The sequence below is a fragment of the Kwoniella pini genome, chromosome 4, assembly GCF_000512605.2.
Source record: "Kwoniella pini CBS 10737 chromosome 4, complete sequence".
Taxonomy (NCBI): domain Eukaryota; kingdom Fungi; phylum Basidiomycota; class Tremellomycetes; order Tremellales; family Cryptococcaceae; genus Kwoniella; species Kwoniella pini.
This window is the reverse complement of record NC_091719.1, coordinates 1,215,002-1,228,199: the sequence shown is the minus strand read 5'-3', so window position 1 is coordinate 1,228,199 and position 13,198 is coordinate 1,215,002. Positions and strand designations below refer to the sequence as shown.

Genomic DNA, 13,198 nt, shown 5'->3' with positions numbered 1-13,198 from the left:
CTTTTCAATTTTTCATCATTTAAATTTAAGTAAAAATCAATCAAGTATAGTAAAATCCAATCAATAACAAGCATTTTCTTTCTAAATCAAATCATAATTCTAAATCAATCAATAATCAAATATAATTAAAAATGCATATATATAATCCATTCTATTTTCATAGTAATATCAATTTCAAAATTACATATTTCAATATTTTACATTTCGAATTCTCAATAGGTTAAATATAAAAACCAAAAAAATTCTTTCTTTGGTTAAAGAGTCTGGATTGCGAATAATGTTTAAATATACTTGATAATGAGAACGAGATTGACTCAAATTGTAATTGTTTTTATGAAATTATACCAAAAAAGTATAAATATACATTATACGACTAATTAGAAATGTATGATTATGATGAAACAAATTATTCATAAATATAACATGAAACAAAATTAGAAAAAATCCCAAAGAATCTATATATATAGATAGAAATACACAAGATACACAAAAATTGAATGATTATAAAACAAAATCTATCAAATTTGAAGAGGAATCAAAATAATAATAATAATAATAATAATAATAATCATCATCATCATACAAAAGAAAATATTCGAAATTATTTCTTATCTTATAGTATACAACAATTTCAAATCAATAAATACCAAATTTAATTCACTCTTCATCACTATCTAATTGAGCATATGTACCTGGTCCAACAGTAGCTTCACTCATTTCACTATCCATTCTTTCTAAATGATTTGGTCTTATAACATGTTTACCTTTAATTTCATTATTATTATTTTCTAAATTACCAAATGAATTATTATTATTACTAATACTAGAATCAGGTTTTAAAGCAGGCATATCTAAACTTAATCTAGGTAATCCATTTTCAATTACATTATTATTACCTGAATTTCGTTTAGCAGTTGGACTTGCAAGTGTTGTTATTGGACCTGCAGCTACAGGTGCAGGTGAAGTTGGACTTAAACCTGTTCCTTTTGATGATGGTGATGATGTTTGTTTATGAGCTTGAAATTGAGAGGAAGTAGGAACAACAATTGGTAATGCTGTATTAATTCTTGGTTGAGTTTGATCTGAATTTTGCCTAGAAGAAGGTGGTGAAGGTTTAGGAGAAGTATTATTATTGGTATTACTATTGGTATTCAAACTAGTTGTACTTGGATTTGCAAATGTAACTGATCTATGATCTCCACTTCCATTACCTTTACTAGATGCTGAAGAACTAGCTCTAGCTCTAACATGATTTATCTTTGATAGTAATTTACTTGTTCCGGATTGTTTAATTGGTGTATTACTTCCATCAGCATTTGAAGATCTTCTCATACTTGAAGGAGCAGGTCCGGGAATAGCTTGTGACGATTGTACTATTATAGGTGATGTAGCTGGATCTCTAAAACTACTACTGACCGAAGTAGCTGAAGCGTTTGCTGGATTCAAAGGAGATGATACGCTTGATACGGATGATCCACGCCTTTCATCAGCTAATTTCTTTTGATGGTCTTCATGATCCATTAACGAGAGTCTCATGGCTTCCTCTATCATTAACTAAGTCGTACAGATGAACGTCAATATTACACGACATGATAGCAATCGAGACGACGCACCTCTTCCAATTCCCTTTCTCGATTCGACGATCTCCTACTTGATCTTCTGGATCCTGGTTCGGCGCTCGCAGACTGCTGTCCGACTGACATGCTGAAGTCGGCCGTACCGGGTGCTCGAGAAGAAGTGAATCCTATGGGGATAAGTCGATCTCCGACCTAAATAATGAGAAGTATCAGCTATGCACCTACGCGTAATTTTGACATGGAAAGTAACTGACCTGTCGCATGACTATACGCCTTGACGCCTTTCTAGCAGCAGCAGCTTTGACGGCGTTCAACTTATTCTCCCAATCAGGCCGGATCTCGTCTAAAACAAGTCAAACAATCAGCTCAAATCCACGACGTTATTGGGTGGACGATGATCTGACTGACCTATAGTGACGACTTCTTGTGCTTTCGAACTAACACTCTTCCTTCTGACTGTCTCTTTCATCTTAGGGTTCATACCGGGTCCGACACTCAATTCAGCTTCACTACCGAGACTTAATGCTTGACTGAATGTAGATGCATCTGCTTCAGAACCAGGTGAAGTTGCCAAAGCAACGCTCGACGAGCTGTCCATCGGGGTGATCGGCCTCTCATATATGACTCCAAAATCCGTTTCCATACAAAATGGGCAACAAGCTGGATCCGATTCAAGGTGGGTCAAGGTAGCTTCGGATCGTTTGATTTGTACGAAACATTCAGTACAGACTGGTTGCTGACAGCATCGAGAAGTATTGATATTGGGTGGATAATTCTGCAACGAACATATATGTTAGTAAAATTTCCCCTGGAAGTTGGGTGCACACTGTACTACTTGGATGAGTGGAACAACAATGGTTCATATATGGATGTAGGTCACACGACTACTCACGAGGAAACAAATAGGACATTCAACGGCACATCTATAAGCTTTCTTCTCCCTTTTAACCCTTTCTTCTTTCTCCTCTTCCTTCCTCAGCAGTTTTTGCTTGTTTATTCCGATTTTCTTAGCTACACTTCCGACAGTTGAGGTATTACCTTCTCTGTCTTCCTTTAACTTTTCCGTATATGAATTCTCAATATTTTCCTTATAATCGTTCTCCCTCATTTCAGTCAATATTTTATAAATTTCCTCTTCTGACCATTCTTCTTCATAATCTTCCAAACCTCTATAAAAAGGTGCTAACTTGCCTTGTAAAATCAATTTGGTCACAGTTCCTTTAGAATAGTCGTGTGCTTGTGGATGAGATAAACAATGCGGATTTTGAGGAGATAAATGACCCGCAAAAGGGAGTAATAGAGGTGTACCTGGAGGAGGAGGTGATGGCGGTGAAGTAGGTGGTGTTAACCCTGAATGAAATGTTGAAACTCCTGCTGCACCATTAGTACCTGCTCGTGGACGAATGATAGGTTGAGATGAAGTCGTGGGTGCTGAAGAACTTGATGAAGGGTTTGTTGCTGTTGATGTAGAGGTAGGAGCAGGAGCTGGAGATGAGGAGGATTGTGATTGGGATGAAGATGTGTTACCCATCTTGAATAGATTTGATGGGTGAAAAACCTAATTTCTTAGATTAGTATTAGTCGATACGATGAAAGGAGGAAACGAGCAAAGGTGACCTACCAACCTATGGACTTGTCAAAAGTATGTAGTCTGCCGCAAGTCCGCTAAGCCAGCAGGTGTACGGCGAATGATTGCAAGAAGATGGTAAAGTTGCTTGATTGACGAAAGCAAATTGCACTGGAGATATTGTATGCCGTATTGTGATTATGACGTCTTGCATACAGTCAAAAGGGGCCTGAACTCGAGCGTGTGAAGGCGATTTTCGTCTGTGTTCTACCTGGAATATGCTGGTACAGGCGAATGCAGATGGACAGATTGGATTATTGAAGCAGAATCAAACCTTGATGATGATGAGGGAAATTGACAAGATAATGATCGTTATTGATGCTGTGTTGAGTTCAAAGGGGTCTAATGATTCGGTGTACGTCGGTCCAAACGGAAATACAATTTGAATGTTACGTTTTGATCGTTTGTTCAAATATAAAGCAGATAATTGTGAAAGCTTCGTTATGGTCGGTATCTCTTAAATAAGCGGTTTGTTATCTTGTCAAATGACCTATCGCTCATAAACTTGGTAACACTGTACCGCGAGCCTGGTGAAGTGTATGTTACTCGGAAATCTTGCTAAATAAGATGCCTTCTTCCTATTTATCATTTAATAATGATGATAAAAAAAAAAGCTAAAAAAAGGTGTGAATGATGATGTATGATGTAGCGGCCGAGCTCAGAATCGGACCGGGCTAAAATGAATAATGATTACCTATTCTAATGGAAGTCTCACTTCAAGGGCAATGAAAAAGAAGACTTAAATACAGGCTAAGGGACGACGTCACCTTACGGGGTACCGGACTGCGCATATCAGAAAATAGGCTTACCGGTGATAACACAACTAAATAGGCATGGGTTTCAGCTGTGATGTGCCTGAAGCTCACTCCCGTCGAGCTAGTAAATGATCAGGATAACGCTGGAAACACTTATAACTCTTTTGATCATGCATGTATATGTCAAATCTGACAACATCCATGGAAGGCAGTCTCAGTATGTCCTCAACGAAGACTGCTACTACAGGTAGCAAACGAACTTTCACACCTAGACCACCTCGTTCGATTGAAGAGAGGTTACCGAAATTGTATCGAGCTTTAACGGATCAAGTGGATGATGGATATTATGCTAACGCAATTAGGACTTGTAAGAAGAGTGAGTAAAATCATTTACATGTTTGGATCAAATGAGCATAATAATCCTAACCTTGCTGTCACCTCTACCCTACTTGAGCTCTGCTGACTTGATCCTCTATTTCTATAGTACTATCGTTAGATCCAGCATCACAAGCAGCATATCAAACATTGTTATTCCTGCATTTACAGACAGATGATTACAATTCTGCTTTATCTTTACTTGATACTCCACCCAAAGACGCTGAAACTCTGGAATTTGAGAGGGCCTATTGCTTGTATAGGTTGCACAGAGAGAAAGAAGCTTTGGGATTAATTAGTGGGAAAGATGGCCGAAAGGTCAATCATCTCGAAGCTCAAATCGTGAGTAGACTGTCACATATTTTCGTGTAAAGCTTCTTGGCTAATCTCATCCCCGCATCACAATAGAGGTACAGATTAGGAGAATACCAGAAAGCTCAAGAGATTTATGATGATCTTTTGGCAGATGTGGGATCAGTGAGTGAACACTAAGATTATTTATTAATGCGCTTGCATAGAATTGATGCTGATGATTATCTACCAGTCCTCTTCTGAGCATTCTGATATACTCACCAATCTTAATGCTACTTCGTCTCACCACACATTCGCTACTTCAACATACCGATCTCATTTGCCTTCAACTTCCAACGACTTAGAGAGTAATGTACCTTCATTACCTACCGGATGGTCTTCTGGCGGTTTGGCAAAGGTAGTAGAGAAGAAAACTGCAGCAGCTAAACCTTCTATAGAGAAGAAAGTTGCTGGGGAGAAGAAGAGAAAACATAAATTACCTAAAGGTGCTGTTGAAGGGAAGAATGTTAATCAAGACGTAAGTGAACCTTGTTTACATATCTTCAACTTGCGCTTTTACTGATCATAACTGCATGTGGTTCAGCCCGAACGATGGCTTCCTCTCAGACAACGAGCTTCCTATATTGCTGCTCAGCATAAGAAGAAAGGAGGTAAAGAAAGTATGGGTACAGGATTTACTCAAGGTAGTACGGCTCAAGCTAGTGGTAATTCTGGTGGAGGTGGAGGAGGGAATAAAGGAAAGAAAGGCAAGAAGAAGTAGTAATTTCAAAAACACATACATAGGGTGTCGAAGTTTAAAGGGGGATGGGGCGAGGTTCGTACGTTTTGGTTAAGGAATGAATTCTTGTCGAATCACAGGCTTATACTAATGGTGAACAAATCTGACGAATCTTAACTGACTGCATATGGTGCTTCACACGAGAATGAGCAGATGAATAACATACGCTGACTACGAATGGCCGAATTGCGATTGACGTTGTTGATGAGATCAAACAGCGCTTGGACCGCTTTCTGAATTCTGGTATCAGTAAACGCATTTTAAGCAGAATTTGATGGGAATTGAGGAATGGAGGTCTGTGCGAGATTGAAAAGGACGCGTGTGTCTTTTCTTACTAAAATTCAAAATAATCTTATAATATCGATTGACGATCAAATTTACACAGTATGAGTCAGGGAAGTAACCAATTTTAATGGGTAGAAAATTAACAAAATGACAATCATCACTCAAAACTATTTAACTTGTCATTTCTTAATTTCTTCCTTCCTTCTCTGTCTTTCTTTTTATTTATCTCTCATTTCTTTGACTTTCCATCTATACCTTCTTATATCTAAAACAGGACAATCCACCTGCATATCTCACTGAAGTTGAATCTATTTGAATCATCTGAAAAAGCTGTCGATTTAGCTAATCTATATTACAAATTTCTCTTTACTTTCCTTCTTCTCATCTAAGGACTGTCACTTTCATCCCAATCCTGACAATTTCATCCTCTTCCTTACTTAATAAGACGGAAGCCAAGATGACTATTCCCCTCACTCCCACAGTGAGCTCGACTTCTCAATCTACAGTTGAATCTGGTCAAGTTAACGTAAACAAGGTGAATATCTTCTATCTGTGCTTGATTATACATGTCTTCCTTCCTTCCTTCTTCCCGCATTTGTGAATTTCCACACTTCTAAATCCAAGTTGACCCCACTATCGAAATAGACTATAAGTCTTCCTCAAAGCTGACGAGACTTTTCACCTCAATAGGATCTTCCTACAACACCTCGCAAATTACCCGCAGCTAAGTCACATACACCTTCTCCCGGCAAAGGAAAGAAATGCCCTGCTATTGAAGTCAGGTTAGTCAACTTCTAAGCTTCCACTACGTGCTACTCCCATCTCACAAATGGGTCCTCTCGAACTACCTTCGTTCGAAAGGGCGTGCTGAGTTATGTTCACAGGATACCCACTCCTACTTCGCCCACCGAGGCTGCAGGAAAGAGGTCTGTGCGCAAAGAGACAGAAGGCAATACCGAAGAAGAACAAGGAACGGATAGAGAGAAAGGCTCGGTAGGTCGTTCTCTTCTCCTGATTAAACAACACCACTTACTGAACCGATAAAGGCAAGGGAAATCTGATCGCAACGCTCACTTTTCGTTTTTCATGTTAGCTCAATCCTCGATCTTCGTCCTTCGAACCTAAACTGCACCCGAAAAGCTTTCTTTCGAGATTGCAAAACTTGTCTATTGGGACTGATGAAGACCCCTCAATCCTCCCCACCAAAAACGACGGTGAGTAGCACATACGCTACACACTGAGAAAGCTAAAAGACACATAGTTTCATTCTTTGACACCCCTCGACGATCGGGTTTCTCTGTGCACGATGATAGCACGCCTAAGCTCAGCTATACACCTCACACCCCTTCCACCGGTCATTCAGCTGGAGTCCCGGTAACTCCCGTAACTCCTCTCCATGCCCCGTTCAGTAACAACGAGCTCCTTCCCTACGGAAAAGAAGGGAAACAGCCTCAAGCGTCCATTGGGCACAATGAGACTCAGTCTGCTGAGGATGTTGGAAGATACCTGATGGCGAGTTGACAACTATTGAGCAGAGTACATTTAGCACTGACCTCAGGCTATTCTAACAGATCCAGGATATCCCGCCAGACACCTCTGAATCCAGTATTGTGGACTTAATTCAAGTGAGTCTCGACAGGAGATGTCGGTATATTGGATGACGCTCATCTTTGTCTTTCTCATCAGTCGATATGCGAATTCAAGGCCTTGATGGTCAAGCATAATAAGATCAGAGGATACGTAAGGCTATGTTATCCGCCCATGATCCGATATAAGCTAAATTGTCTGGCAGGTTCTGGTGGCCTTCTATGATTCCCGAGAGGCACTAAAACTATATGAAACTCTTCGAACGTCTTCAGTCTCCTTCGTGAGAGGTAGTACAGCAATAAAGCTTCACTGCTTGAAAGTTGACCAATCTTTACTCTTATCGGTAAGACTAGACCTCACAGTCAATTCAGAGATCCGTACTGACCATTGAGCAGTCTTGTGGCCGTGACGCTGACAGCGAGAAGATCATCACGGATTCGAATCCGGTAATTAAGATCAAGATCGCAGGTGGAGTTGGAATCTCGCACTCGAACATGCAAGTAGGTTACTTTCGTCAATTGCGAAGCTTCTATTGTGCTGAGCATGATGCTAGGACACCATGAGGCTTTTTGGACCGCTCAAAAGACTTGATCCTGTTGGTCATGAAGGAAGGGTGAGCTGTCGCCTGTCTTGCCTGATTATACTCGACTCGTTTGACGGTCGAACTCTCAGTTATTCCTTGCGGAGTTTTACGATACTCGCGATGCCACCAAAGCTATCGAAGCTCTTGATGGTCAGATGGCTGATAAGGCCTTGATCTCGGTCTCTCACATCCAACCAAATACAACGGTTCCTCAGACGACGGCCTCCAATTCAAGATACACTCTTGGCTCCGCCGCCTACGTCCCAGGGAAACTGGGTCAAAGAAGCTCAGCGGCTTTCAGCCAAGTCAGCTCACCAACTTCTTCCGATGTTTTCGGATATGACACGTCTACCGACAGTGCCTCGACCCCTCTTCAGACACCTAGGATGAGCGCTTTCGGCAGAGTTCGAAGTGATGGAGATGTATTCTCGCCTCGAAAACCTTCTTCCATCTACTCTTCTGCTTCGCAGTCTCGACACGCCAGCGGTTATTCAACTCCACTGAGCTGGGATCGAGCTTCCGGCTACGAAACGCCCAATCATATGCTAGCTCTAGGTCGACGACTTCATGAGCCTGGTACAGTTCAAGGACTCATTAACAATGCTGATATCGAGGCAAGAGCGAGGCAAGGTCAAGGTCTTGGTGGACACTTTAACGCTAACGATCGAAAAGCTATTCCTGCCCAGAACAGAGTATTCCCTGAGAGGATTCTGTCTGGTGAGCTGTTTTGATCGCTGGAACTATGCCAACGCTTCAGCTGATGCTCATGTACTTGAACTCAGGTCTCGATCCTAGAACAACCGTTATGGTGAAAGACGTTCCCGTAAGCCACAGCTGAAGAGATGTGTCGACCTTCACTGATTGTCATGAAGAATAAACTGTCTCGAGAAGAGTTAGTCAAAATTCTGGAGGAAGTAAGTCCCGGTGTTGTCATAGTAACATTCTTTTCATTCAACCTGATACTCTGATGATGTAGGTCGTACCTGGGGACTATGACTTTGTCTACCTCCGATTTGACTTCAAGAACTGCTGTAACGTGAGCCAAAACTCGTGGTGTGCCGTGCTGATCAATCAGGTTGGATATGCTTTTGTCAACTTCTGCTCGGTTGCTGCGCTTTACCAATTCATTCAAGCTAAAGTAGGAAAGAAGTGGAATATGTTTTCCAGTGAAAAGGTTCTGCAGGTAAGCCAAATACATATCAAGTCGAAGATCACGCTGATGATTGCCTCAGGTGTCATATGCGGATATCCAGTCAGTCAGCGCTCATCAGGCCGACTCTAGCTAATGATCATGTAGGGGTAAAGCTGCTCTGATCAACAAGTTCAAGTGAGCTACCTGCGTTATAGTCACTTGGCAGTGTTGATGCGTGTGGCCGGTAGAAACTCCGCTGTGATGGGGGTCATCGAATCTTGGAGACCTCAGATCTTCTAGTCAGTCAACGTGCCGTGTCACAAATAGAACAGACTAATTGATGTGATGATCAGCTCAAGTGGTCGAATGAAGGGACAGCCCGTAAGCACGCTTGCTGAAAGATGGAGGACAATTGTGCTCATATAATCGCTGATGACAGGAACCTTTCCCTGAGGTATGATCATCAATCAGTAAGGGCTTGGCTCGGAATCTGCGATTGACGTTACTTTAGTCCGACAACCTTGCTGTAAGACAACGATCTGCTGCCGCTCAGCTTGCAGGCTTTTCAAGTAAGTTCCCTAAGAGGCTCATAGACTTGAATAACCTGACCTGGCTCATCTATACAGATCCCTCCTCATACTCTTACGGCTACGATGATCAGCATTACTACGACTACTCATCTCCTCACGGTTCCGCTTATGGAACCTGATTTCTTGAAAAAGATCAATCATTACTTCGCAACCATACCTTGATCCTTGCCCTTATTGTGATACCCTTACATATCCTGCATCGACTATGCGCCTTTACTTTCACGCTCCTGCTTTCATTACGACATTTACGACTCTCGAGAAATTGAACATGATTTACCATTTGTTTTCTTCTCAATTACTTTGTGGTCTAGTTAATTATATCGCATTTAACCTTCCGTTCGTTTAGCTTAGACGATTTTTCCATCTCGTTTCTGATACCCCAGCTCAATTCATTTTCAAGTCTGCTCACCGGTCACAATCGCGTCCAAGCATATTACCCATTATCAGACCAAGGCCCGCAGACTACCCAGCCTCTTCTCGAGTCACTCCGACAAGGAGATCCACAAAGAAGAATCTAAGTATGTCATGGTATCCACTCAAAAATTCAATGTATATTTCCATCAACAATCTCATCCATCGAAAACCATGACTTAGAAACAACATCACACGCATCGATCAAATGAACAATATCAATCATCAATGAAATCTTATATTTTTCGCTCTATTTGCTTTTGGATATCGAGTGTGCATAATATGGTATCAGCTGGTTGTAATTTTCATGCATGTAATTTATTTATCGTCGCTTCTTATGATATTGGAGTTTGCATATCATTTCACGACATGTCGAAATCACGTGAAGATGCATATGTGGGGTGTATAAAACAAGATAGATAACACGATGACCGAGCCAGAATTAGACCAATCTAAGCCCTGGGCCTCCTCTTCTCTGTCACTTTCTTACTCTTTGGTATTTTGATCTGACCATTCGAAGATCTGTTTTCGGATGTTTGAGTGGGAAGAGGTTTAGTAGGTTTGGTAGATACTTTTATACCTTTCTTTTTGAGTGCTTTTCGTTTACTCTCTATAAATATATCAATCGATCAGCATCATTCATTTTGATAAGTCTCATTAAAGATGCAGGATAATAAGTATTACTCACCTTCGATCAAGGCATCATCTTCTGCATTATCAAATGTACTAATACCTTCTTCAACTTGATCAACTACCATACCTTCATCATTTATTTTCTTTATAGGTTTGACTTCTTCTTCTTCATCTTCAATGATAGATTGTTTATTGGCCTTCTTACGTTTCTCAACTTTAAATTTAGCAACGAAAAATCCATCCATATTATGTTTATGAGGGTAGAACTATAAAGAGGATTTAAATTAGAAATTTTAATTTTGATTATGTATAATTAAGAGGTTTAAAAAAAGAAAATAGACTTACACGTCTAGTTAAAGAAACAGATGGATTGAAATTTTTACCTTCAAAAGATTTAAAACCTTCTACACCAAATTCTAAACCAGTTTCAACTAATTTAACATTTGGTCTTTTTCTTAAAGCATAATCTACAACTGATTCATTTTCATCTACTGTAACTGAACAAGTTGAATAAACTAAATAACCTCCTGTAGAAGAATTAGGATTTATAGAATCTATTGCACATAAAATTAATTGTTTTTGTAAATGTGCTAAAAGTTGAAAATCCCTTTCAGTCTATAATCGCATTTTTTATTAGCTTTTTTGGTTATTTTAGAATTCTTATTCTTTTTTTATCAAAAAGAATCAAAATTTTTTGACTCACTTTATTTACTTTTACACTTGCATCTTTTGAAATTACACCAGTTCCACTACATGGAGCATCTAATAAAACTCTATCAAATCCTCCTATGACTTTTGGAAATTCTCTAGCATCATAATTACAAACAATTACATTTTTACATCCCATTCTATGTATATTTGCTGTTAGACTTTTTGTTCTTAATTTATTTGAATCATTTGCAAAAATTGTACCTGTATTTTGTAAAAGTGCTGAAATATATGTTGTTTTACCACCTGGAGCTGAAGCCATATCTAAAACACGTTCATTTGGTTGAGGTGCTAATGCTATTACTGGTAAAAAAGAAGAAGCTGCTTGTAACATATAATGACCTGCTAAATATTCTGGTGTAGCACCAATAGGTACGGGAGATTCAAAAACTTGTAATCCAACTTTTGACCATTTTCCAATTGGTTCTAATGTTACACCTCGATTTATTAATGCTTGAGCGAGATCTCGACGACGTGTACGAAGGGTATTGGCTCGAATTGTTACAGGACGAGGAGATTCATTAGATTCGAAAAATGCTAATGCCTATAAAGTTTTGACACATTAGCTGTGATTTGGCTGAACATCAAAGGTTTCGACTCACCTCATCAGCTGGGAAAAGTTTCATGAGCTTGCCAACTAAGAATGTATTGTATCCGAAATAAGTGGCAATATCATGTTGTAATTGCAACAAGTGATCCGACCTCGATCTAACAGTCAGTAATGTTAGCTATGCGAATATTGTGCTGATAATCATTATCACATAGTAGAAAGAGGCCAAACTTACTTCCCAGGTACACCTTTCGACATCTTATCATCCTTACTCAAACAAACACCGACTAACCACCTCATACGTTGTTCAACATCCCTCAGACTCGTACCGTGTTCGATCTCTTCTTCTTCACCTCCTCTATCAACTGCCGGTAACGTATATGTCTCCTCAAGATCGTCTTCCAGATTAGTCTGAATACCGTCTTGTTCTTCATCCTCATCATCCTTCTCCGACACCTCATCAGCCATTTCGGCATCTTCGTCATCTTCAGATGCAAAGGCTGAATCGGCCTCAGCTTCTTCTTCATCATCATCCTCATCGAATTCATCATCTAACATCTCATCATCGGAACCGATATCAAATTCGTCTCCTAATTCCTCATCTTCATCCGAAGGAGCTTCGTCCAAGTCAAAAGCATGTTGTCCGAGTGGTAATGCTTCACCATCGTCGTTTAAGTCCTACAGAATCATAACATCAGCTATGAGTAACACTTGATTCGGTATGAACTTAAGCCACTGACCTCATCTTCTTCGTCCGAGTCAGAAAATTGCAATTGTTTGACTGGTCCTGTACGTTCTTCTGGTTCCTCATCGTCCGATCTGTTTCAAGTCCACCGCGTCAGCTTCTGCTCTTTGAAAGTCAGTACAATGAGCTTACGAGGCAGGTTTCTTTCCCTTCTTGACACCCTTGATCTTGACAGTCTCTTCTTCATCTTCATCCTCTGAGAACTCCCTAAGATCGCCAAAGTCAATTAGTTATTTTGAAAGCACGAATATTGGGTAAGAGTAGGCTTACCCAGGTATAAGGGCTTCATCTAAATCACTATCATCTTCAACTACCTCATCAACCTTCTTCCTTCTATGAGCAGGTAAAGGTTTCTTCGCTAAAGATCCGCTCTGAGCTTTGAATTTCTTATTATCGTTTGAAGTAGAAGGAGCTTTCTTCTTTTTAGCTTGTTGTCTTCTCGATGTAGCTGATTTATCAGGTACACTACCCGGTAAAGGTCTTACATCGGCTTGCTTGTTCTTGGCTCTTCTACCCATTTTGTAATCGTTTCTACCGTGTTAATGGAAAT

The 13,198-nt window shown here is 40.1% G+C and overlaps 4 protein-coding genes across 4 annotated transcripts; 2 read left to right on the top strand and 2 right to left on the bottom strand.

Moving 5' to 3' along the window:
• Positions 1-657: 657 nt before the first annotated feature.
• Positions 658-3,108, bottom strand: I206_103477 (uncharacterized protein; the record flags this gene model as incomplete). Its single annotated transcript, XM_019153291.1, has 5 exons — positions 658-1,554; positions 1,614-1,769; positions 1,832-1,920; positions 1,986-2,352; positions 2,470-3,108. 5 exons carry the CDS (start codon positions 3,106-3,108, stop codon positions 658-660), a joined length of 2,148 nt encoding a protein of 715 aa, XP_019013452.1.
• A 1,070-nt stretch (positions 3,109-4,178) lies between these two features.
• On the top strand, positions 4,179-5,406 carry I206_103476 (uncharacterized protein; the record flags this gene model as incomplete). Its single annotated transcript, XM_019153292.2, has 5 exons — positions 4,179-4,335; positions 4,444-4,676; positions 4,743-4,811; positions 4,879-5,163; positions 5,230-5,406. 5 exons carry the CDS (start codon positions 4,179-4,181, stop codon positions 5,404-5,406), a joined length of 921 nt encoding a protein of 306 aa, XP_019013453.2.
• A 760-nt stretch (positions 5,407-6,166) lies between these two features.
• I206_103475 (uncharacterized protein) lies at positions 6,167-9,720 on the top strand (the record flags this gene model as incomplete). The annotated part of the gene is made up of 21 exons (XM_070202771.1): positions 6,167-6,244; positions 6,400-6,491; positions 6,594-6,702; positions 6,803-6,923; positions 6,971-7,221; positions 7,281-7,334; positions 7,396-7,449; positions 7,502-7,639; positions 7,692-7,796; positions 7,850-7,909; positions 7,969-8,596; positions 8,662-8,702; positions 8,752-8,793; positions 8,856-9,062; positions 9,112-9,131; positions 9,177-9,206; positions 9,260-9,310; positions 9,365-9,392; positions 9,451-9,465; positions 9,523-9,580; positions 9,638-9,720. 21 exons carry the CDS (start codon positions 6,167-6,169, stop codon positions 9,718-9,720), a joined length of 2,265 nt encoding a protein of 754 aa, XP_070058872.1.
• Positions 9,721-10,464: 744 nt separating this feature from the next.
• Positions 10,465-13,166, bottom strand: I206_103474 (uncharacterized protein; the record flags this gene model as incomplete). The annotated part of the gene is made up of 9 exons (XM_019153295.1): positions 10,465-10,622; positions 10,701-10,911; positions 10,991-11,260; positions 11,349-11,897; positions 11,956-12,061; positions 12,139-12,581; positions 12,644-12,722; positions 12,781-12,855; positions 12,919-13,166. The coding sequence occupies 9 exons, from the start codon at positions 13,164-13,166 to the stop codon at positions 10,465-10,467; spliced, it is 2,139 nt and encodes a 712-aa protein (XP_019013456.1).
• Positions 13,167-13,198: the final 32 nt, after the last annotated feature.